At 37.2% G+C, this 24232-nt stretch overlaps 1 protein-coding gene across 1 annotated transcript; it reads left to right on the top strand.

The window, feature by feature from the left end:
* Positions 1-6488: 6488 nt before the first annotated feature.
* On the top strand, positions 6489-9349 carry LOC147637164 (uncharacterized). Its single transcript, XM_086801018.1, has 6 exons — positions 6489-6543; positions 6582-6868; positions 6921-7704; positions 7770-8328; positions 8457-8772; positions 8858-9349. The coding sequence occupies exons 1-6, from the start codon at positions 6489-6491 to the stop codon at positions 9347-9349; spliced, it is 2493 nt and encodes an 830-aa protein (XP_086657144.1).
* Positions 9350-24232: the final 14883 nt, after the last annotated feature.

Raw genomic sequence — 24232 nt, forward strand, 5'->3', positions numbered from 1 at the left:
CACGACCTTAATCACAAGACGGTCAAAATGCTTCCCCAGCATTCTTGACATAAAACAGCCATTTACAAACAGCATTTACAAACAGTTTACAAATACAGTTTCTATATTAACTCTCATTTTTCCACATTGTTCCTCATTAATCCACATTACTTATTCCACATTCCATGTATATGTGTACTCATCCAATCACCTCCTTTTTCCATCTCTTCACTTCAGATTCCTTCACATCACATATCATATATTCACATCCATATCCACATCCATACATCCACATCCACATCCACATTCACATCCATACATCCACATCTACATGCTTATCTCCATTTTCACATCCTCATTTATACATCCACATCCCATATCCACATTCATACATACACATCCATATCCACATCCACATCCACATCCACATTCACATCCATGCATCCACATCTACATGCTTACCTCCATTTTCACATCCTCATTTATACATCCACATCCCATATCCACATTCATACATACACATCCATACATCCACATCCACATCCACATACATACATACATCCACATCCACATTCCACATTCACATCTATACATCCACATCTACATTCACATTCACATACATCCACATCCACATTCCCATACATCCACATCTATACATCCACATTCCACATTCACATCTACATTCACATTCACATACATCCACATCTACATTCACATTCACATACATCCACATCCCCATTCCCATTCACATCTATACATCCACATCTACATCCACATACATACATACATCCACATCTATACATCCACATTCCACATTCACATCTACATTCACATTCACATACATCCACATCTACATTCACATTCACATACATCCACATCCCCATTCTCATTCACATCTATACATCCACATCTACATCCACATACATACATACATCCACATCCACATTCCACATTCACATCTATACATCCACATCTACATCCACATTCACATACATCCACATCCACATTTCCATTCACATCTATACATCCACATCCATTCACATCTATACATCCACATCTACATCCACATTTACATCTATGCATATACATCTTCATGCATATATCTATTTTCATGTTCATACATCCACACTCCCATCTCCATATCCACACATCCACATACATACATCCATTTTCACATTCCCATTCATATAACCCCATATACCTTCACATCTAATCTTTTACATCACATCCATTCTCGCCCTATCACAACCCATATACATCTTATCCTATCACATACACTTCTTACCTCATCCCCCCATACACATCTTAATTCATCTTATCACATCCTAACTTATTTCATAAGCATCTTATCACCTCTTATCACACCTCTTATCACATCCTATCACTTTCCATACGCATCTTATCAATTCTTATCACATCTCATACACCTCTTATCACATCTTATCACATTTCATATCTTTTTTTTTAAAAAAGAGAATTCTTTTATTTGATATAAGATTTCTCTACACATTTATTTATACATAAATTCCATTTAAGGAGACTAACACTTTCGAAATTAAAATCAATCTTTTATGCATCTTCTTATGCATGATTTCAATTTGGTAGGGAATTATACTTTTAGAATAAAAGAATTTCTCTTATGCATCTAAGTTAAGCATAAAATCCATTTATGAGGAAAATCATACTTTTAGTATAAAAAGAATATCTTTTATGCATACCTATATGCATGAAATCCAATATGATAAAAGTAACACTTTTGATATAAAAATTTTTCCTTTATGCATACTTCTATGCATGAAAATTAAAAATGATAAAAGTAACACTTTTGATATAAAAATTTTCCTTTATGCATACTTCTATGCATGAAAATTAAAAATGATAAAAGTAACACTTTTGATATAAAAATTTTCTTTTATGCATACTTTTATGCATGAAAATTAAAAATAATAAAAGTAATAATTTTGATATAAAAATTTTTCCTTTATGCATACTTCTATGCATGAAATAAAAATGGTAAAAATAACACTTTTGATATAAAAATTTATCCATTATGCATACTTCTATGCATGAAATAAAAATGGTAAAAATAACACTTTTGATATAAAAATTTATCCATTTTGCATACTTCTATGCATGAAATAAAAATGGTAAAAATAACACTTTTGATATAAAAACTTATCCTTTATGCATAATATTAAAATTCAATTTCTCCATGATTGTAATGAAATTCTTTCAATTAATCTAGGATGATAATTCCTAGAATATGGTAGGAAGTCCTCTTTTTATGCTTTGAATGAGATTATTTTATGCATAATTTTTATAAAAATTTTGCCATAGCTCCGCTGCTATGACTGATAAATCTCAATTTTTCTAAGGGATAATGCTTATCATTAAGAAAATAATTAAAATAATCTCTAATTGGATTATCAATCCATAATGGATTGAATCATTAATATACATAAACTAAAAGCATAGAAAAAAGCCATTAATTTGGCCTCAAGCATAGCTTAATCTTGGGTTAAGGAAAAGCTTTATGAAAAGCTTGATTTGGATTGAGAACTGTTCATGAGTATGACCATTTCTTGAGTGAGAGAGAGAATTTACATAAAAATCATTAGAATTTAAACATAAATGAAAATTAACTTCAATAGCATTATGTAACTCTTCACTACTATTCAAACTTCAATAACATTAAAAAAAAACCATACCAATTAAACTTCTCAAGCTTGAGAGGGGTTGAGAAGAGAGAAACATTGAGAAATTATAGAAAGATCAATATTCACTAATTACCTTACAACTTGCTTGATTCTTTGTTCACGGTAGAGGCCCCCAACCAATCAATTGGTTAAGTCTGTTGATGGAGCCACTAATGGGGATTGAAGAAAGAGGGAAGCTCCAAAAACTAGTGAATTATTAAATGAATTCACAGTTTCTGGCTTAGGTGGAGTAGAGTAACGATGCATAAACACTATATATTTTTCAACAAGGGGGAGGCTTCTATTTATAGGAAAAATTGAGCTCCTAACCAAACAAACTGATTCTAGAATTTTCTAAATCAGTTTGGTCAATATTTGACCATTTTTAGATCAGTTAAGCTAACTTTTTGGAACTAGACTTGAATGAGGAGAGAGGAGAGATGAAATATCTCAATTTTTATGAGTTTAAAACTCATTCAAGCATGTGAAATATGCACCTCCTTTAAAGAACTCCCCTTCCTTACATATGTGTCATAATGGAATCATTTTAATATTGCTCATAGTTTTTTTTACTAATAAACCTTGTACATTTTCAACTCTTCATCTTATGTGAAATATGCATCTCCTTTAAAGAATTTCCCTTCCTTACATATGTCATATTTTTAATATTGCTCATAGTTTTTTTACTAATAATCCTTGTACATTTTCAACTCTTCATCTTATGTGAAATATGCACCTCCTTACTCATTCAAGCATGTGAAATATGCACCTCCTTTAAAGAACTCCCCTTCCTTACATATGTGTCATAATGGAATCATTTTAATATTGCTCATAGTTTTTTTTTTACTAATAAACCTTGTACATTTTCAACTCTTCATCTTATGTGAAATATGCACCTCCTTTAAAGAATTCCCCTTCCTTACATATGTCATATTTTTAATATTGCTCATAGTTTTTTTACTAATAATCCTTGTACATTTTCAACTCTTCATCTTATGTGAAATATGCACCTCCTTTAAAGAATTCCCCTTCCTTACATATGTCATATTTTTAATATTGCTCATAGTTTTTTACTAATAATCCTTGTACATTTTCAACTCTTCATCTTATGTGAAATATGCACCTCCTTTAAAGAATTCCCCTTCCTTACATATGTCATATTTTTAATATTGCTCATAGTTTTTTACTAATAAACCTTGTACATTTTCAACTCTTCACCTCATGTGAGCATTTACTCATTTTTGGGTATTTTCTTTTTACAAGTTGGATTTATCTCCTCCCTACACATGGATTGATGCTATTGGTCCATAGGAACCTTAATTGGACCATAGTCTACCATAGTCTAAAGATTTCTGAAAATCTAGACCCTTAGGCTAAGGTTCTTTATAGCTATTTTCAATTAATTCCAATTGCACATTGGAAAATTCTTTTTGAATTTCTGTTTCAGGGGAACTCATCTGAATTAGAAGAGATATTTTTCTATCCAAAAATATTCAAAATCTGAATATTCTCTCTCTAGAATATTTTTCTCTCTCTAGGCTAAAACAGATAGAAACAAGGTCTTTATATTTCTGAAGAGGGATTGATTATAGAAGAAGATACTAGACATCAAAAAGGGTTTTGGGGGAGGAATCTTACACTCTAGCTCAAACAAACCTTCTCACACTGCTCTGTCCTTTTGTCTGAAAACCTTCAACAACTAGAGGAACTCTAGCTTACAGCTTCAGCAAAAATAAATCAACTTGCAGGATTCCACTCTACTTCAATCCCTCTCATGGTCTCTCAAGGCACTGCTCTTCCACTTTGTTCTGAAGAATTCAAAAATTGCATACTTCATGAACCCGCCACCTTGCTTCCTTCCAGCACAACCCACTTCCATTGCTCGCCCATGATGTTTCCTTTTTCATTCATGCACCTACGTTTATTTACTTAGCTACCACGTTGCATTTATCATCATGGACTCTTTACACACGATCATACATACATATTGTTTTCCTATATTCCATGTTTAGGATGGGCTCAGGATTCTTGTCACATATAGTCCCATCCCCCTTGGATGAAAACATTCATGTTTTCATACCTTATTTCTTGCAACTCTCCTCCTTTCACCACATGCCGAAATGCCATCATAAAAACAACTACCAACCATACACAAAGAAACTTTGTTGCAGCCCATCCCTCAAGGTCAAATGACATCATCTTTTTAACTGAGGCACAAATCTTTGAAAAAAATCACCCAAATCTTCCTCTTCATCAAGGCCAATCACCTGTGCTTTTTGTACCTACAAATCCTTATAAGTACCCACACCACCAACACCAAAAACAAATCCTTTAAGGTCTCTACACTGTAACCACATCTGACAACCCTTCATGAGGGACCCCTGCAAAATCTTCATTGAAATAAACCACAACACCTCTCGCATCTTCCTTACACACAAAATATGGCTCACATGAGTCAACCATCATGCCCCACGTATCCTTGTGCTCAGATATTCAACACAAACACCCTCCATATTTTCTCTTTCCAAGGAATCATCTCCCACTCTATCCAAAGAAGACAAATCATCAACATCACACAAAGAAGGAAAATCCCAATACTACTTGCTAGCTATACCCACATTCACAACACTCTCAACAACTTCAGACACTTCTGTCTCCTTACTGTTGCTTTCTTGTATCCTCAGCTTCAAGACCTTAGGCATCTCTTCAAGGCTTTCTACACCTTACAAGGCATACTCAACCTCTTCCAAGCTCTCCTCACTAGGCAAAACACATGGATCTGACTCCTCACTGACACATACATCATCTTCCACATCAAGCAGATGTTCACCATCACTCTCAACCAAGACTTCATTCTCTTCACTCACACATACATCATCTTCCACATCAGCTATAGCAGATGTTCACCATCACTCTCTCAACCAAGCCTTCATTCTCTTCACACTCAAACATTGTGCTAGCAGCAATTTCTTCATCATCAAAATCAAGACCACATGACATTGCATCCAAACTCACAAAAACATGAGACTTATCATGATCCACCACCGAGTCTAACATTCCAACTTCTTCCTGCACCTGCAAACCTTTTGACGCCAATATTCTATCATAAGGCACATCTACAAACTCTGTATCTTGAATAGCTAACAGGGGGCACATAGAACCTCAGCTTCTTCTCCTTGTTTCATGAAATCTCAAGAGATTCTTTCAAGCTCTTAGGTCTCTTATACTCCGATTTATCTCTCAAGCTAAGGCTCAACTGACTGATCAATGTATGTAACTTGAACATCTTTATATAAGCACCATACAACTTAGGCAAAGACATCTCTTTAGCATACATATTTTCTCTCTCCCATGAATGCCATGCCTTTTCAAATCTCTGCCAGAAATTAACCACGTATTCATCTCATCGCACATACACACCTACTACCTTCCTCCAAGCTTCAATTAGAGTCAACATTCTTGCAAACCTCTGGAGAAACCTTGCTTCTAAAAAGGCCCAACGGTCTCTCACATCATCTTGTAAATCTTCATACCAACTGCATGCATGGTCCTCAAGAAACAAAGGAAATGCCTTAACCCATTCCACCTCACAATATTTATTTCTCAAGAAACAAAACAGTTGGACCTATGTTAGAAATCTCGTTGGATCCTCTCCACCATCAACTCCCCTAAACTTTCGAGACAGTTAATCATCACATCAAAAAGCTTGAGCTGACTCCCAAGTGGTTTCCTATGTATGTATATATGTATATATATACATACATATATATTTACAAACATTTATACATAAATATAAGCATACACCATAGTAGCATGAAACGACGTTTCCGCCCCCTGGAAACGGTTCGGGCGTTTCCGGAAACGGCAGGTCGGCGGAAACGCCGTTTCCGTGTATTTTTTTTTCAGGTTTTGACGGGGACGGGCCGCGTGTGTTTTTTCATTTTCGCTCTCCTTTCCTGCGGCGCTGCACTTCTTCGAACCTTGCGCCTATTCACCACAAAGGGCCAAGGCTCAAGGCCAAGGCCCTAAGGCTCAAGCCTTTGCCCCCACCAGTGCTCCCCACAAGGCCCCAAGGCTTGTACTCTGCAGGCAGCCTGTTCTCCAATCTCACAGGTGGCTGCCCATTCTTCAAGGCTTCAAGGGCCAAGGCTCAAGCCCAACTTCCAAGCCTCCAAGGGCAAGTGTTCTCGAGGGTAAGTGCTTTCAACTTCAAGTCTCACTATGCCTACAGATCCCTATTGACAGTATGCAACAAAAGGGGATGGATATGTCGGAGGTGGGGGTTCCCTCAAGTGGAAATGTAATTTTTGTGGATATGAAAAAACAGGTTCAGTGACCCGGGTAAAAGACCATTTGGGGCATGTCCCAGGCAGAGATGTCGCTTTATGTCAAAATGTGCCGCCCGATGTATTGGCATCACTTGAGGGTTGGAGAAAGCAACGCCTTGGTTTGGATGTTGGTGAGCAACATATGGCAGCACATGCAACAGGTGAAGCATCCTCGAGCCAAGTGGCCTCTTCAAAGAGGACTAGAGTTGAGAGCCAGACAGATGTATCTTCGAGTGTGGGTGAGGGCCCTAGTGCAAAGAGGACACCTTTACCTAGTGTGGAAGTGCCTGCAAAGGGTTCATTGCAAAGAGCAAGCATTACAGCAGGCTTGCAAAAGCAAGCCATGAAGGAGGCAACAAGGGAGGTCACGCGCTTGTTTATACGGTGTGCTATCTCTTTCAATGTGGCTCGCACCATACAATGGAAGAAGACCATGCGGGCCGTTAGCCGCATTGGCTGTGAGTGGGAGGGTCCCTCGGCTGAGACAATCCGCACACGAGAATTAAAGAAGGAGAAACTCAACGTAGAAGGCCAGCTTGAGTTTTTGAAAGAAACATGGAAGAAATATGGCTGCACTATCTTATGTGATGGATGGTCAGATGTACGCAAGAGGAATGTGTATAATGTGCTTATCTCCTCTTGCAAAGGCACCATGTTTTACAAGGTCATTGATGCATCGGCTGCGGGTCTCACCGTTACAGGTCTCTTTATTTGGACACACATCAAGAAGGTGATTGAGGAGATTGGCCCACCAAATGTTGTGCAGGTTTTACGGATAATGGAAGCAATTGTGTCTCCATGGGGAGTATGTTGGAGGATGCATTCCCAACAATTGTGTGGACCCCTTGTGCCTCCCATAGTCTTGATTTATTGATTGAGGATTTGGGGAGAATTTTTTGGGTCAGCGAAATCTTTGCCACTGCGAGGAGCATTGTCAAATTTGTGACACAAAGACCAAAGGTTTTGAGCATGTACAGGGCTAATAGTACCTTGGAGCTTCTCAAGCCATCCACTACGAGGTTTGCATACATGTTCATAGTGCTTGAGCGGCTTCTTCGTGTGCGGCCAAATCTGATTCGCACTATTAGTTGTGATGCATGGATCCAGTCGGGTAAGAGTATGACCCCAAAGTTTGTGGATTTTAGACGCAAGATCCTCAATGAAGCATGGTGGGAAGAGGCAGAGGCATTAGTGAAGACCTTAAATCTCATCTACACGGTCTTGTGCATCACGGACATGGAGGGGAGTACACTAGGCCTCATTTATGAGTACATGGATAGGATTGGGAAGGCACTAGACAACAATGCCTACCTATCTGTAGAGAGGTACGTACTTCTTCGCTCATGACTCATGGCTCATGAGCCTTTGCCAAATTGCCTTTTTGTCTTGGCTCTTTTCTAAGTTATAACTTTAAAGTCTTTCTTTGGTTTTGTTTGTTACTTGTAACTTGTAGAATCGCGGAGATCAAGCAGATTTGGCAAAACCGTTGGGTTTGGTTTCATAGACCAATCCATGCTGTGGCTCATGTGTTGCATCCTCTATGGCGTAGCGAGGATCAGCTTGAGTGTGAGGAGCTAAACGATGACTTCCAAACCTATGTGGAGAAATGGTGTGGTGGCAATTTGCAGATGTTGCGATGCTTAGAGGATGATCTCCTTGCTTTCCGCAACAACACTGGCTACTTCACAAGACCTACTGCAAAACTTCGAGAAACGCAGCTTCAGCCGGTCTCATGGTGGGAGAAATATGGACATGGTGTGCCTACGTTGGTGAGTAAGAAGCCCCTCCGCTTAAGCTTTAACGGCGACACCTTATTTGTATAATGTACTAATCCTAAATCTGCTCTTTGAACAGAGACGTCTTGCCATTCGAGTCCTCTCACAAGATTGCAGCTCTGGAACTTGTGAGAGGAATTGGAGCACATGGGCGCTCTACCATACGAAGCGAAGGAACAAGTTGACTACAGCCTTGACTACAGCCCAACTTGAGCGTCTTGTTTTCTGCAATTGTAACTTGAAGCTTCTTGAGCGGGCAGCTATGGGTCCTGAGCCAATGCAAGTGAATGTCGACAAGATTGACATTGAGAAGGTGTGGGATATTCCCACAATTCTACAAGAGGACCGAGATCTTTACACTTTGCTTTACGAGGAGGCCACAACACCAGTTCACGACACACGTGGTGGTCGTCGTAGGAGAGGGAGGCCGGCTACAGCTAGTACTAGTGCTGCTAGAGAGGAGGCTACTGGAGAGGACTCATCTTCTTGCAGTGAGGACACACACGAGAGCCATGAGGACTCTCAGGAGGATTCAGACTCCTCGGGTGCTTCAGATGAGGCTCAGCAGTGATCACTGATTCACTGATGTTCCATGTTTTTTGTTTAGTTTTTCTTATCCTTAGGGATTATGGACAGCCGGCATGTCGGTTATTTTGTAGTTTTTGAACCTCTGACTCCCAAGTTTGATGATCATTGCTGATATGTATGATGTATTATGATCACAATTTGCAGCTTGCTATGTATGCTTTGGCCTTCAGCCTTTAGTTTTTTATGGTTCACATGAATTTGCCGCGACATCATACATGTCCATTATCTACATTCTGTTAAGTGTTATGATTCTAATGTCCACTTGAGTCTTTGATGTGTCTTGTTTGAGGTCTCTATGCATGTTTTTTGCATCTCTTGACATAAGTTTATTTAATAGGATGTCTCTATGCATGTTTTTTACATGTCTAAAATAAATTCAAAAGAAACTCCGTTTCTTGCCGTTTCCGACCTCGTGGAAACTCGGAAACTCCGTTTCCAACCCGGTCCGAACCGACCGTTTCTGCCGGTCCAGGTTACTATGGCATACACATATGTGTTTCAAACATTATATATATATATATATATACATACATACATACATACATACATACATATATATTTACAAACATTTATACATAAATATAAGCAACATATGTCTTTAAAATATCTTGTTACACTATGGCCAAGGCGAGTTCATTACAAGTGCCTGACTGGCCATGACCGTGATGTTCTGACTTGTTCGGCTATCCGACCTCAACATTTGGCACACCCGGTGGGTCACATTCTCAATCTGACAATTCGAGCCCACAGTCTTTCCTTGAGGTTGTCGCGGTAGTGTAAATTACTTGGAGATTGGGTTCACTAGGGATACTCCTTGGCATCCTCCTCAGCATTGCGCTTCCAAGAAATTCTAACCTAGACATTCTTAGGGACATTCCTCATCCCTCTGCTCCGGAGGTGCTAGTCCTCCATCTTGCCCAACTCATCATCTTTGGTAGCAGCATTGTCATCAATAGCCAGTAGGCAGGAGGCTGGATCAGATTGTTTGGACTATCTAGAGCCATAGGGGCCACAATTGGGGCTAGGGGTGGGAGGGGCCAATACTGTAGGGTATGGTACTACGAAAGGTGTCCATCCACTGCCAACCCCGAGATTCAAGGAGATTGGCAGCAAGAACAATAGCACCTATGAGAAAAGGTTATCCTCCATTATACCTGTGGCCACAAATTGCAGTATTTCATTATACCAAGTCAAAGGGATTGGCATGACTACCTCTGCTCTTGCAAATAGCTCCGTATCTGGTAGATCATCAGCCACGCCGATAGGAGCTTCACCGGTCTCCAGTCAAGACAGATAGTTCACCATTGCATGTGCACAATGCTGAACTCGAACTCCTGTAGGATTAGCATCTATTGAGCCATTTTTCTTGCCAAACTCTGCTTATCTACTAGATAGAGCAATGCACAGTGATCTACATGGAATATAAATTTGTTGCCTAGGTATGTGAAACTTGCTGACCAAGTAAATCATCCTGAGTGCCTCTCTATTAGTGGTGGAGTAGTGCCACTCTGTATCTGATAATCTTGGACTAGCATAGTAGACTGAGTGAAGCCACTTCTGTCAGTTGCATCAAGGCACTCCTAATTGCCACATATGATGCATCCATGAACATATGGAATGGCAATTCCCAATTGGGTGCCTGCACAATGGGGGCTTTGGCCAGCATCAACTTGAGGTGTTTGAATGCGATGTCACATTCTTCTAACCACTCCAGGTTGACATTCATGGCTTCAGGATAACTTGCCTTTATATCCCCGTCCGAAGCTCACAACCGTCAGAGGAGACTATCCCAAGCACCACAACCTAGCAAAAAAACCACTAGAGTCTACCAACACACTGAATGAACGTCCCTCCAGAATACTTCAATACCCTCCTAGCCTCCCTATTAGATCTAGCCACTTACTCAAATTGTCCTCTTTGTTCAGCTCTCACCTCCAATGTCTCTAATCTTGCAACTAAGATTCCCTCCTGACCTTAGTTGCTCCCAGCATACTAGAAAAGCTTCTGACTGTAACATAATTGGCCAATAACTACTTCCTAAAACCTCTATTTATTTCCTATCAAAAATCTTCTTCCCAGATTCCCAAAATGTCCTTCATAATTAGCTAGTTTCACAACCTTCTCTTAAAACCTCTTAGAATCAAGGAGGTGCCCACAACTGACCATTATCTGACAATAAACTCTGTCAACTGCCATAGACAAAGTAGAAACTAATTGTTTACTTGCTTCTGAATTCTGATGGCTTTCTCTAGTCCAAAATTAATCCTCCAATGTCCCCTACAATCCTCTAGCGTAAGAAAATTTAATTTCCACAATACCTAGACCTTCCTAGCTGTCCTACTGACCCTCCTCCGATGACTGTTCCCTTGATCTTCCACCTATAGAGTTCTGCCTCAGAGTTCTACCATAGAGCCGTCTGCCACCACCAAAGTCTTATCTAACACAGAAACATCTCCAAATATCCTCAGACTTCTAGAGTCCCTTAGACACTTCTAAGCTCAACAAGATATCACCTTCTTACAAGCTCTTTGCTAACTATTGCAAGCCCACAACTGCCTCCAAATGGGCTGTTTCCACCCAACTAGACAAACTGACCTAGCTGACACAGATTCTCTCTCCTTTGGGTCACCTAACACCACATGAGCCTCATAACACTTAAACAAAACCAAAACCCATCCTCAAAAACTCTCACCTATGACCACTAGTGTCAGATTACTACCACAAAAACCCTGTAAGACAATAAAGCCTTCTAATAGCTCGCACTTGTCCTTAGACATACCTAAAACCGTCAACTATTCCTTAGAACCTCTTTCTATCAAATCAAATAGGTGAGAACAAGATCCCTACACAACCTGCTGACTATTTTGATGTCTGGCTAACAATGGTTGACCCCCCTATACAAGGTAACTGTCCAAGCATAGACTCAACTAGAATCAGCTCTTCACCTACAACCTTAACTTCAATTCAACTCCACCTAAAAAACACTGATTGAACCAAGCACAACCAAAAACTCTTCAATCTCTCACAACTTGATTCTATGTGTATTTTAAGAAGACTATGCAACATGCAACAAACCTTGAGACTTGAGCAGATGATGAAGAAAAGACAATAGCATACAAAGAGAGCTCTCACATCAATAACCACAAAGAAACCAATCATATATTCTCAACTCCAACAAGATAAAAAACAATAAGATCTACAGAGACAACTTGCAAGTTTCATCTATCCAATACAATTGGGAGGGTTTTCATCAATCCTCAAATTTGGTCCAACAAGTTGCAATAGTGATGCACTCTGAGAGGTTATGGGACACAATCTCCCACATAGAACCTTCAAACACCTCTGAAATCCCCTACTCTGGACAAATCTAAGTCTTCTCAACAATATCCCATCACCTTCTACACAGAACAAGCCCACAGATAGCTAACAAGCTCAACCAAACACTAGCTCTCTCATCAATCTCTTCTTTCACACACACAAAAGCTCTCACAATGCTCTCACACTACAAAATTTCTTACGCCTTCCCTCTTGTGCAACTATGCTCTATCTCCATGCATACCCTCACCTACTCTACCCAATCTTGTCATCTATTTACCATCATGCAATAGTCCTAACAACAACTAACATTAACAAATAATAGCTAGTCTACTACTATGATGATATCCATGCAAGAATCCCCTATTTCCTAAGGTCCCTAACCATACCCAATTTGTTATTTTCTTCTCTTGGGGTTGGGGTGAGCATCTCTGTAAGATTCCTCTCCCAACCCCTTTTTGATGTCTAGTATATTCCCCTGTAATCAATTCCTTTTCTAAAATATAAGAGATCTTGTTTGTGGCTGTTTTAACCTAGAGAGAGAAAATATTCTAGAGAGAGAATATTCAGATTTTGAATATTTTTGGATAGAAAAATATCTCTTATAATTCAGATAAGTTCCCCTGAAACAGAAATTTAAAAAGAATTTTCCAATGTGCAATTGGAATTAATTGGAAATAGGTATAAAGAACCTTAGCCTAAGGGTCTAGATTTTCAGAAATCTTTAGACTATGGTCCAATTAAGGTTTCTATGGGCCAATAGCATCAATCCATGTGTAGGGAGGAGATAAATCCAAATTGTAAAAAAGAAAATACCCAAAAATGAGTAAATGCTCACATGAGGTGAAGAGTTGAAAATGTACAAGGTTTATTAGTAAAAAACTATGAGCAATATTAAAAATATGAGATATTTTGGGAATAATGATTTTATTATGACACATATGTAAGGAAGGGGAGTCCCTTAAATGCTCACATAAGATGAAGAGTTGAAAATGTACAAGGTTTATTAGTAAAAAACTATGAGCAATATTAAAATGATTCCATTATGACACATATGTAAGGAAGGGGAGTTCTTTAAAGGAGGTGCATATTTCACATAAGATGAAGAGTTGAAAATGTACAAGGTTTATTAATAAAAAACTATGAGCAATATTAAAATGATTTCATTATGACACATATGTAAGGAAGGGGAGTTCTTTAAAGAAGGTGCATATTTCACATAAGATGAAGAGTTGAAAATGTACAAGGTTTATTAGTAAAAAAAAACTATGAGCAATTGAATTTTGACACATATGTAAGGAAGGGGAGTTCTTTAAAGGAGGTGCATATTTCACATGCTTGAATGAGTTTTAAACTCATAAAAATTGAGATATTTCATCTCTCCTCTCTCCTCATTCAAGTCTAGTTCCAAAAAGTTAGCTTAACTGACCTAAAAATGGTCAAAAAGTGACCTAACTGACTTGGAAAATTCTAGAATCAGTTTGTTTGGTTAGGAGCTCAAATTTTCCTATAAATAGAAGCCTTCCCTTGTTGAAAAATATATAGTGTCTTATGCTTTGTTACTCTACTCCACCTAAGCCAAAATATATAGTGTCTTATGCTTTGTTACTCTACTCCACCTAAGCCAAAAGATATAGTGTCTTATGCATTGTTACTCTACTCCACCTAAGCCAAAATATATAGTGTCTTATGCTTTGTTACTCTACTCCATCTAAGCCAAAATATATAGTGTCTTATGCTTTGTTACTCCACCTAAGCCAAGAACTGTGAATTCTTTAATAATTCACTAGTTTTTGACACTTCTCTCTCTCTTCAATCCCCATTGGTGGCTCCATCAACATACTATACCAATTGATTGGTTGGGGGCCTCTACCGTGAATAAAGAATCAAGCAAATCATAAGGTAAGTATATTGAATTTTGATCTTTTCTATAATTTCTCAATGATTCTCTCTTCTCAACCCCTCTCAAGCTTGAGAAGTTTAATTGGTATGGTTTTTTAAATACTATTGAAGTTAATTGGTGAATAGTAGTGAAGAGTTACATACTTTAATAAATGCTATTGAAGTTAATTTCCATTTATGTTTAAATTCTAATGGTTTTTATGTAATTTCTCTCTCTCACTCAAGAAATGGTCATACTCATGACCCATTCTCAATCCAAATGAAGCTTTTCATAAAGCTTTTCCTTAATCCAAGATTAAGCTATGCTTGAGGCCAAATTAATGGCTTTTTTCTATGCTTTTAGTTTATGCACATTGATGATTCAATCCATTATGGATTGATGACCCAATTAGAGACCATTCTAATTATTTCCTTAATGATAAGCTTTATCCCTTAGAAAAAAATTGAGATTTATCAGTCATAGTAGCGGAGCTATGGCAAAATTTTTATAGAAATTACGCATAAAGTAAATTCATTCAAAGTATAAAAAGAGGACTTCCTACCATATTCTAGGAACTATCTGTAAGATTCCTCCCCAGCCTCTCAAAATGTCCAGCATCTTCCCCTGTAATCAATCCCTCTTCAGAAATATAAAAGACTTGTTTCTAACTGTTTTAACCTAGAGAGAGAAAATATTCTAGAGAGAGAATATTCAGATTTTGAATATTTTTGGATAGAAAAATATCTCTTATAATTAAGATAAATTCCCCTGAAACAAAAATTCAAAAAGAATTTTCCAATGTGCAATTGGAATTAATTGAAAATGGGTATAAAGGACCTTAGCCCAAGGGTCTAGATTTTCAGAAATTTTTGGATTATGGTCCAATTAAGGTTCCTATGGGCCAATAGCATCAATCCAAGTGTAGGGAGGAGATAAATCCAATTTGTAAAAGAAGATACCCAAAAATGAGTAAATGCTCACATAAGATGAAGAGTTGAAAATGTACAAGGTTTATTAGTAAAAAAAAACTATGAGCAATATTAAAATGATTCCATTATGACACATATGTAAGGAAGGGGAGTTCTTTAAAGGAGGTGCATATTTCACATGCTTGAATGAGTTTTAAACTCATAAAAATTGAGATATTTCATCTCTCCTCTCTCCTCATTCAACTCTAGTTCCAAAAAGTTAGCTTAACTGATCTAAAAATGGTCAAATATTGACCAAACTGATTTAGAAAATTCTAGAATCAGTTTGTTTGGTTAGGAGCTCAATTTTTCCTATAAATAGAAGCCTCCCCCTTGTTGAAAAATATATAGTGTTTATGCATCGTTACTCTACTCCACCTAAGCCAGAAACTGTGAATTCATTTAATAATTCACTAGTTTTTGGAGCTTCCCTCTTTCTTCAATCCCCATTAGTGGCTCCATCAACATACTTAACCAATTGATTGGTTGGGGGCCTCTACCGTGAACAAAGAATCAAGCAAGTTGTAAGGTAATTAGTGAATATTGATCTTTCTATAATTTCTCAATGTTTCTCTCTTCTCAACCCCTCTCAAGCTTGAGAAGTTCAATTGGTATGGTTTTTTTTTAATATTATTGAAGTTTGAATAGTAGTGAAGAGTTACATAATGCTATTGAAGTTAATTTTCATTTATGTTTAAATTCTAATGATTTTTATGTAAATTCTCTCTCTCACTCAAGAAATGGTCATACTCATGAACCGTTCTCAATCCAAATCAAGCTTTTCATAAAGCTTTTCCTTAACCCAAGATTAAGCTATGCTTGAGGCCAAATTAATGGCTTTTTTCTATGCTTTTAGTTTATGTATATTAATGATTCAATCCATTATGGATTGATAATCCAATTAGAGATTATTTTAATTATTTTCTTAATGATAAGCATTATCCCTTAGAAAAATTGAGATTTATTAGTCATAGCAGCGGAGCTATGGCAAAATTTTTATGAAAATTATGCATAAAATAATCTCATTCAAAGCATAAAAAGAGGACTTCCTACCATATTCTAGGAATTATCATCCTAGATTAATTGAAAGAATTTCATTACAATCATGGAGAAATTGAATTTCAATATTATGCATAATGGATAAATTTTTATATCAAAAGTGTTATTTTTACCATTTTTGTTTCATGCATAGAAGTATGCATAATGGATAAATTTTTATATCAAAAGTGTTATTTTTATCATTTTTAATTTTCATGCATAGAAGTATGCATAAAGGAAAATTTTTATATCAAAAGTGTTACTTTTATCATTTTTAATTTTCATGCATAGAAGTATGCATAAAAGATAATTTTTATATTAAAAAGTGTTACTTTTACCATTTTTAATTTTCATGCATAGAAGTATGCATAAAGGAAAATTTTTATATCAAAAGTGTTACTTTTATCATTTTTAATTTTCATGCATAGAAGTATGCATAAAGGATAATTTTTTTAATATCAAAAGTGATACTTTTATCATATTGGATTTCATGTATAGAGGTATGGATAAAAGATGATTATTTTAATGTAAAAAGTGTTACTTTTGTCACAATTGAATTTCATGCATAGAGGTATGCATAAAAGTTGATTATTTTACTATAAAAGTGTAACTTTTATCATAATTGGATTTCATGCATGGAGGTATGCATAAAAGATATTCTTTTTATACTAAAAGTGTGATTTTCATCATAAATGGATTTTATGCATAACTTAGATGCATAAGAGAAATTCTTTTATTCTAAAAGTGTAATTCCTACCAAATTGACTTTATGCATAAGAAGATGCATTTTAAAAAAATGATTTTTAATTCAAAAGTGTCATTCTCATCTAAATTGAATTTATGCATAGGAAGATGCATAAAAGATTGAATTTTAATTCAAAAGTGTCATTTTCATTTAAAATGAATTTATGCATAGGAAGATGCATAAAAGATTGATTTTTCTTCGGAAGTATTAATCTCCTTAAATGGAATTTATGCATAAGTAAATGTGTAAAGAAATCTTATATCAAATATAAGAGTTCTCTTGTATTCTATAAATAGATATGAGATGTGATAGGATGTGATAAGAGGTGTATAAGAGATGATAAGAGGTGATAAGATGAATTAAGATGTGATAAGATGTGTATGGGATGAGGTAAGAAGTGTATGTGATAGGATAAGATGCATATGGGTTGTGATAGGACGAGAATGGATGTGATGTAAAAGATTAGATGTGAAGGCATAAGGGGTTACATGAATGGGAATGTGGAAATGGATGTATGTATGTGGATGTGTGGATGTGGAGATGGGAGTATGGATGTATGAATGTGAAAATGGATATATGAACGTGAAAATGGATGTATGCATGAAGATGTATATGCATAGATGTGAATGTGGATATAGATGTAGATGTGGATGTATAGATGTGAATGGGAATGTGGATGTGAATGTGGATGTAGATGTGGATGTAGATGTGGATGTATAGATGTGAATGGGAATGTGGATATGGATGTATGTATGTATGTGGATGTATATGTGAATGTATAGATGTGAATGGGCATGTGGATGTGGATGTATATGAATGTGGATGTATAAATGTGAATGGAAATGTGGATGTGGATGTATGTATGTATGTGGATGTAGATGTGGATGTATAGATGTGAATGAGAATGTGGATGTGGATGTATGTATGTATGTGGATGTGGATTTATGTATGTGGATGTGGATGTATGTATGTGGATGTGGATGTATGAATGAGGACGTGATAATGGATGTATGCATGTAGATGTGGATATATGGATGTGAATATGAATGTGGATGTGGATGTGGATGTATGGATGTGGATATGGATGTGTATGTATGAATGTAGATAAGGGATGTGGATGTATAAATGAGGATGTGAAAATGGAGGTATGCATGTAGATGTGGATGTATGGATGTGAATGTGGATGTGGATGTGGATGTATAAATGAGGATGTGAATGTGGATGTGAATGTGAATGTGGATGTTGGATGTGGATATGGATGTGTATGTATGAATGTGGATATGGGATGTGGATGTATAAATGAGGATGTGAAAATGGATGTATACATGTAAATGTGGATGTATGGATGTGAAGGTGAATGTGTATGTGAATTAATGTGTCGTCGATATGAGGAAATGGATGAGAATGAGTACACATTGAATGGAATGTGGAATAAGTAATGTGGACTAAGGAGGGATAATGTGGAAAGACGAGAGTTCGATTTAGAAACTGTATTTTGTGACTGTTTGTAAATGACTGTTTTATGTCAAGAATGCTGGGGAAGCATTTTGACCGTCTTATGGATTAAGGTCATGAAGACCTAACAGTTAAAGTTGCAACTGCTGACGGAGAGTCAATGGAGGACGTCTCGCGTAGCAAGGTCGACCGAGGTCTTGACCAGCCTCGGTTCGATTTAAATGGTGAGCTTCCGGTACGGTGGATGAGGGACCAAGGAAGCGGCCTATGAGTGAAGCGCTAGGTCACCTGCGAAGGATCCTAGAGGGTGCTGACCATACGGTGCTCGGGCTCTAGGTCGCCGAAGATACCCACACGTGCGTCGTGGAAGATATTGGAACAAGGAGTAAGAGTTGTTTTGTGAAACCGGGCATGGATCTGGTTGATTGACCTTGCTGGTCTTCAATGGATGAGTCCATGGCTCTTTATATGGATCTGTTGGTTGATCTTGCTGATCTTCAACGAGAGTCCATCTTGATAAGTGATTATATTGCCGAGTATTATGGGTTAGGAACTAGGAAACGGCCCCTGTGTGGACAGGTGGTGAGCGTTCTAGTTGCCAATGATGCCATAGATACTCTGATGAAGGGATGATGGGAAATTATGAATCAACCGGATAAATTGGAAGATTGTGATCAGTGGTACTATGGTTTCATTAAAGGATTGTTTTAAAGTTAGCTGATGCTAAGAAAAGGCAATTTCATATTGGGTGTGTAAGTGGTGTGGCTAGTTTTATGTTTGCATGAACTTTCGGCTAGGGGGCCTTGGAACTCTTTTCCTTGGTACCCGGGACAAAAACCTAACCAAATTTCAAATTGGATCCCATCACTACAGTGGTTGGGCGGTTGGCTAACCCATGGGATCGGATGGGGTTAGGCTGGACTGATGGATCCATAAATCGAGACTCAACTTTTGTTTTTACGATAGATAAAGTAAATCCCGGATAGAAATTGTTCTATGGATAGGAATCAACGGCTGTGCCTCTTGATGGGGAAAAAAGCGTTGATCCCAATGATCCAAGTGCAAGTTTCTTCCTTGATTTGATCAAGTACCGTTAAAGGTGCAGTCAGATCAGTTGATCCGTAATGATCTTGACTACGTTAGAGTAAAGAGTTATCCTGGTGGAATCGCCCATGCTTTCCGAGTAAAGGAAGTTTTTCCAGTTTCGGTTTTGGACAAACCGACGGATTAGTCTCTTGTCCGGATATCCGTGGGCGAGGCCCCGAGTGTGAGACCCCTACCCACGCATGATGTGCTACTTCCGCTGCTAGTACCCCGAATCCGTTGATCGGTGGGGAACAGGGATCTCACAGTTGGTATCAGAGCAGGTTTTGAAAGCTAATAAAGATAATTAAATTCTTATCTGAAATTGGTAATTAGAATTCAGAAACAGCATTTTCATAATGTATTTTCATTCCGTAAGCTTCTTTAATGGAGAAATTTTAATCAAAGAAATTATTTTTATAGATGGAAGTTCCACATTTATCTGGTATTTCCGACCTCACCCAGTCTCAAGATATGATTGCATTTGCCTTCGAGCATCTCATCTCTTCCGCTTCAACTCAAACAAGCCAAGAAAGACTCGCGCGCCATTTCGCGGATTTATATTTTCCTACCCCCGCAGAGAGAATACAACATAAGTGGTTTGCAGGGCAATATGTCCACGCCCATTGCAACCGCCGTACAATGCTGTGGCAGAATCTCTCATTGACTATGATCCTGTTAAAGCTGAAAATGGTGCGTGGTGTCATTCTATATCATTCGACACCTCGAAATTTCAGACTTTCATGTCAAATTTATAGACTCCTTAGTCGATTTATCCCTAAGGAGAAAATAATAACTTCCTTTCGCAGTTAGAGAACTTATGTAACAGGGCATGACTATGGCCCAGTACCGTCGTCTTATACGTCTCTCGAAGAGATTTTGAATTTTGGAGCCGAGCCACTCTATGTAATTATTGCAACTTGTATATAAATATACAAATGTTTTTTTTACGGACGATCGGATAAAGAAAAATCTATTTATCAGACTTAAGTCATAGATCTCCAATAAGATCAACTGAGGAGCAAATTATGTCAAAAGTTTATCAAGACGCACAAAAAGGTTGTAATTGTTTGATATAATTCATACAAATTGTTAATTCAAATTGAAATTCGTAAATTAGTAATTGGGTCTTCAATTGGAAGTACCGCAATTGTATGGAACCCTGACTTGCTTGAGACCTAGACATGATGGTATTTACCTTATAGTTTCGAGTATCATGACTATCCGTATATACCGAGGGTATAACTGCAGCTCTTTACCGACAGCATATACGAGTAAATCTAAGACTTGAAATTATAAGCGTTAATGCTATCCAGATGATGATTTCGAATGTGGTTGATATGATTTTTAATTCTGTTTGAGAATTGATGAATTGATTTGGATTCTGATTGAAAAATGATGATCCCTGAAATTTGGTTGAAATGTAATAAGCTTCAATGAGGATGAATGGGATGAGTCCCTGTGATGATATTCATAACTGGAATGATGATAATGATTTCAGCAAATTACTATGAGATTAGTGGATTGTGCTGTCAGATTACTACTATTAATACTTGACTTGGTGGATCAAGTTAAGGGATGACAAATTGAGAACTTGCTTGACTAAAATTCCTGTGGAGGAATGTTCAGAAGAAAATTTTTCGGTCTAATGGACCATTATCGTGTTAAAAATATGAATGATATGATCTGAATGAATTGTTATTTAATGATGAGTTCTATATAAGGGATATTTATCCCCATATTCTGTTGGGTTGATCAGAATATAAGGAACCCCAGAATAAATTGGATCTTAAGAAAAAGAGTTGTCCTCTACCTTGCGAGATGAGGAAATCTCGCACTTTTCAAGTGGGGTAGAATGTAAGATTCTCCCCCAGCCTTCGAGGTATACAGGAGTAAGAATCTCCCTTTCTGATCTTATAATTATTCTCTCTCTAAAATAAAAGAAAGATTCTGTTTAAAAAAGGAAGAACCTTTTCCCTGAATACTTCTCAAGAGTCCCACCTGTTTTAAGATTCAGAACAATGAGTTCAGAAGTGAGAATCGATGTTTTGGATATCAAGGTTTTGGTCTTCATTCGAGTACGGCCCAAAAGAAGTTCTTTATCTCTTGGGAAGTATAAGAAGTTATCTCCCAGATATTGTGGACCAAAGAAAGTAGGTGATTTAGCTTACGAACTTCTTTTATCTCCTCATCTCAAAGTTCTAAATGCCTTCTATAGAAAAATATGCCAAACCCAAATCATGGAAAGACGGTAAAACTTCAGTGGCAAGTTACCGTTGGCTTCTAAGTTACGCTAGCTCCTTCCTTTATATAAGTCGTAACTTTTACTTGTCGTTCACAGTAATCTTACTTCCATCGATCTCCTTTCTTTCTTAATCTCCTTCATGGCTTGGCAACAAGAATTAGTTTTATCCATGATGATTTCTCACCTTCAAGACGCAAGGGAGTCTGTGAAGAAAGATTTTATAGAGCAGTATGAGCGCTCACTTTTCCCTCACTTGGGAACTTCTGTAGCGCAGACAAAATGGCGGACCTATCAAGACATAACTAGGGTAACACCCTGGGGTCAGCAGCACTTTCGTAACAATGTCCGCTTGGCCATGGTTATTGAAGCTTTGGGTTTGGGTCCCCGATACTACTGCGTCATGAGATCAAGGCATCCTGGGTTTTCTGAGCGGGTCTTCTTACTGGCGTGTTTTCTTCCTCATGAGAAGATATGCCTTTACCCCGTTTTTGGCTTGCCTCTCAGAGGTCCTTTTGTTAGAACACCTCATACCACTGAGATAGGCGCAACAATAACCCACAGAATCATTCCCATAGATGAGTTACCTTATACTTGTGCAGCTTGTGAGGACTGCTTTTGTGACCATATGATGGACGGGCTTATGGAAGTGTAAAGAGTTCCTCTATCTTTACTGTATAAGTTCCGAGAATGAATAAAGTTTAAATCTTGTTCGTATTTTGAATCTTGATCTCTTTAAGACTTATCTTGGTGGTTAATCTTGATTAAAATTTTTCTCTAAGTCTCATATTCGTGAATCTTGCGAAATTATCACAAGTTGCGAGATGAGGACATCTCGCGTTTTTTAAGTGGGGTAGAATGTAAGATTCCTCCCCAGCCTCTCAAAATGTCCAGCATCTTTCCCTGTAATCAATCCCTCTTCAGAAATATAAAAGACTTGTTTCTAACTGTTTTAACCTAGAGAGAGAAAATATTCTAGAGAGAGAATATTCAGATTTTGAATATTTTTGGATAGAAAAATATCTCTTATAATTAAGATAAATTCCCCTGAAACAAAAATTCAAAAAGAATTTTCCAATGTGCAATTGGAATTAATTGAAAATGGGTATAAAGGACCTTAGCCCAAGGGTCTAGATTTTCAGAAATTTTTGGATTATGGTCCAATTAAGGTTCCTATGGGCCAATAGCATCAATCCAAGTGTAGGGAGGAGATAAATCCAATTTGTAAAAGAAGATACCCAAAAATGAGTAAATGCTCACATAAGATGAAGAGTTGAAAATGTACAAGGTTTATTAGTAAAAAAAAACTATGAGCAATATTAAAATGATTCCATTATGACACATATGTAAGGAAGGGGAGTTCTTTAAAGGAGGTGCATATTTCACATGCTTGAATGAGTTTTAAACTCATAAAAATTGAGATATTTCATCTCTCCTCTCTCCTCATTCAACTCTAGTTCCAAAAAGTTAGCTTAACTGATCTAAAAATGGTCAAATATTGACCAAACTGATTTAGAAAATTCTAGAATCAGTTTGTTTGGTTAGGAGCTCAATTTTTCCTATAAATAGAAGCCTCCCCCTTGTTGAAAAATATATAGTGTTTATGCATCGTTACTCTACTCCACCTAAGCCAGAAACTGTGAATTCATTTAATAATTCACTAGTTTTTGGAGCTTCCCTCTTTCTTCAATCCCCATTAGTGGCTCCATCAACATACTTAACCAATTGATTGGTTGGGGGCCTCTACCGTGAACAAAGAATCAAGCAAGTTGTAAGGTAATTAGTGAATATTGATCTTTCTATAATTTCTCAATGTTTCTCTCTTCTCAACCCCTCTCAAGCTTGAGAAGTTTAATTGGTATGGTTTTTTTTAATGTTATTGAAGTTTGAATAGTAGTGAAGAGTTACATAATGCTATTGAAGTTAATTTTCATTTATGTTTAAATTCTAATGATTTTTATGTAAATTCTCTCTCTCACTCAAGAAATGGTCATACTCATGAACCGTTCTCAATCCAAATCAAGCTTTTCATAAAGCTTTTCCTTAACCCAAGATTAAGCTATGCTTGAGGCCAAATTAATGGCTTTTTTCTATGCTTTTAGTTTATGTATATTAATGATTCAATCCATTATGGATTG

The sequence above is a fragment of the Cibotium barometz genome, chromosome 7 (assembly GCF_041138505.1).
Source record: "Cibotium barometz isolate CiBa-2024 chromosome 7, ASM4113850v1, whole genome shotgun sequence".
In the NCBI taxonomy this organism is placed as follows: domain Eukaryota; kingdom Viridiplantae; phylum Streptophyta; class Polypodiopsida; order Cyatheales; family Cibotiaceae; genus Cibotium; species Cibotium barometz.

Coding starts and splice junctions, on each gene's coding strand:
- LOC147637164 (XM_086801018.1), top strand. CDS start 6,489: ATGAAACGACGTTTCCGCCCCCTGGAAACGGTTCGGGCGTTTCCGGAA. Junction 6,544..6,581: donor GGCGTTTCCGGAAACGGCAG/GTCGGCGGAAAC, acceptor TTTTTTTTTCAG/GTTTTGACGGGGACGGGCCG. Junction 7,705..7,769: donor TGCGGGTCTCACCGTTACAG/GTCTCTTTATTT, acceptor AATGTTGTGCAG/GTTTTACGGATAATGGAAGC.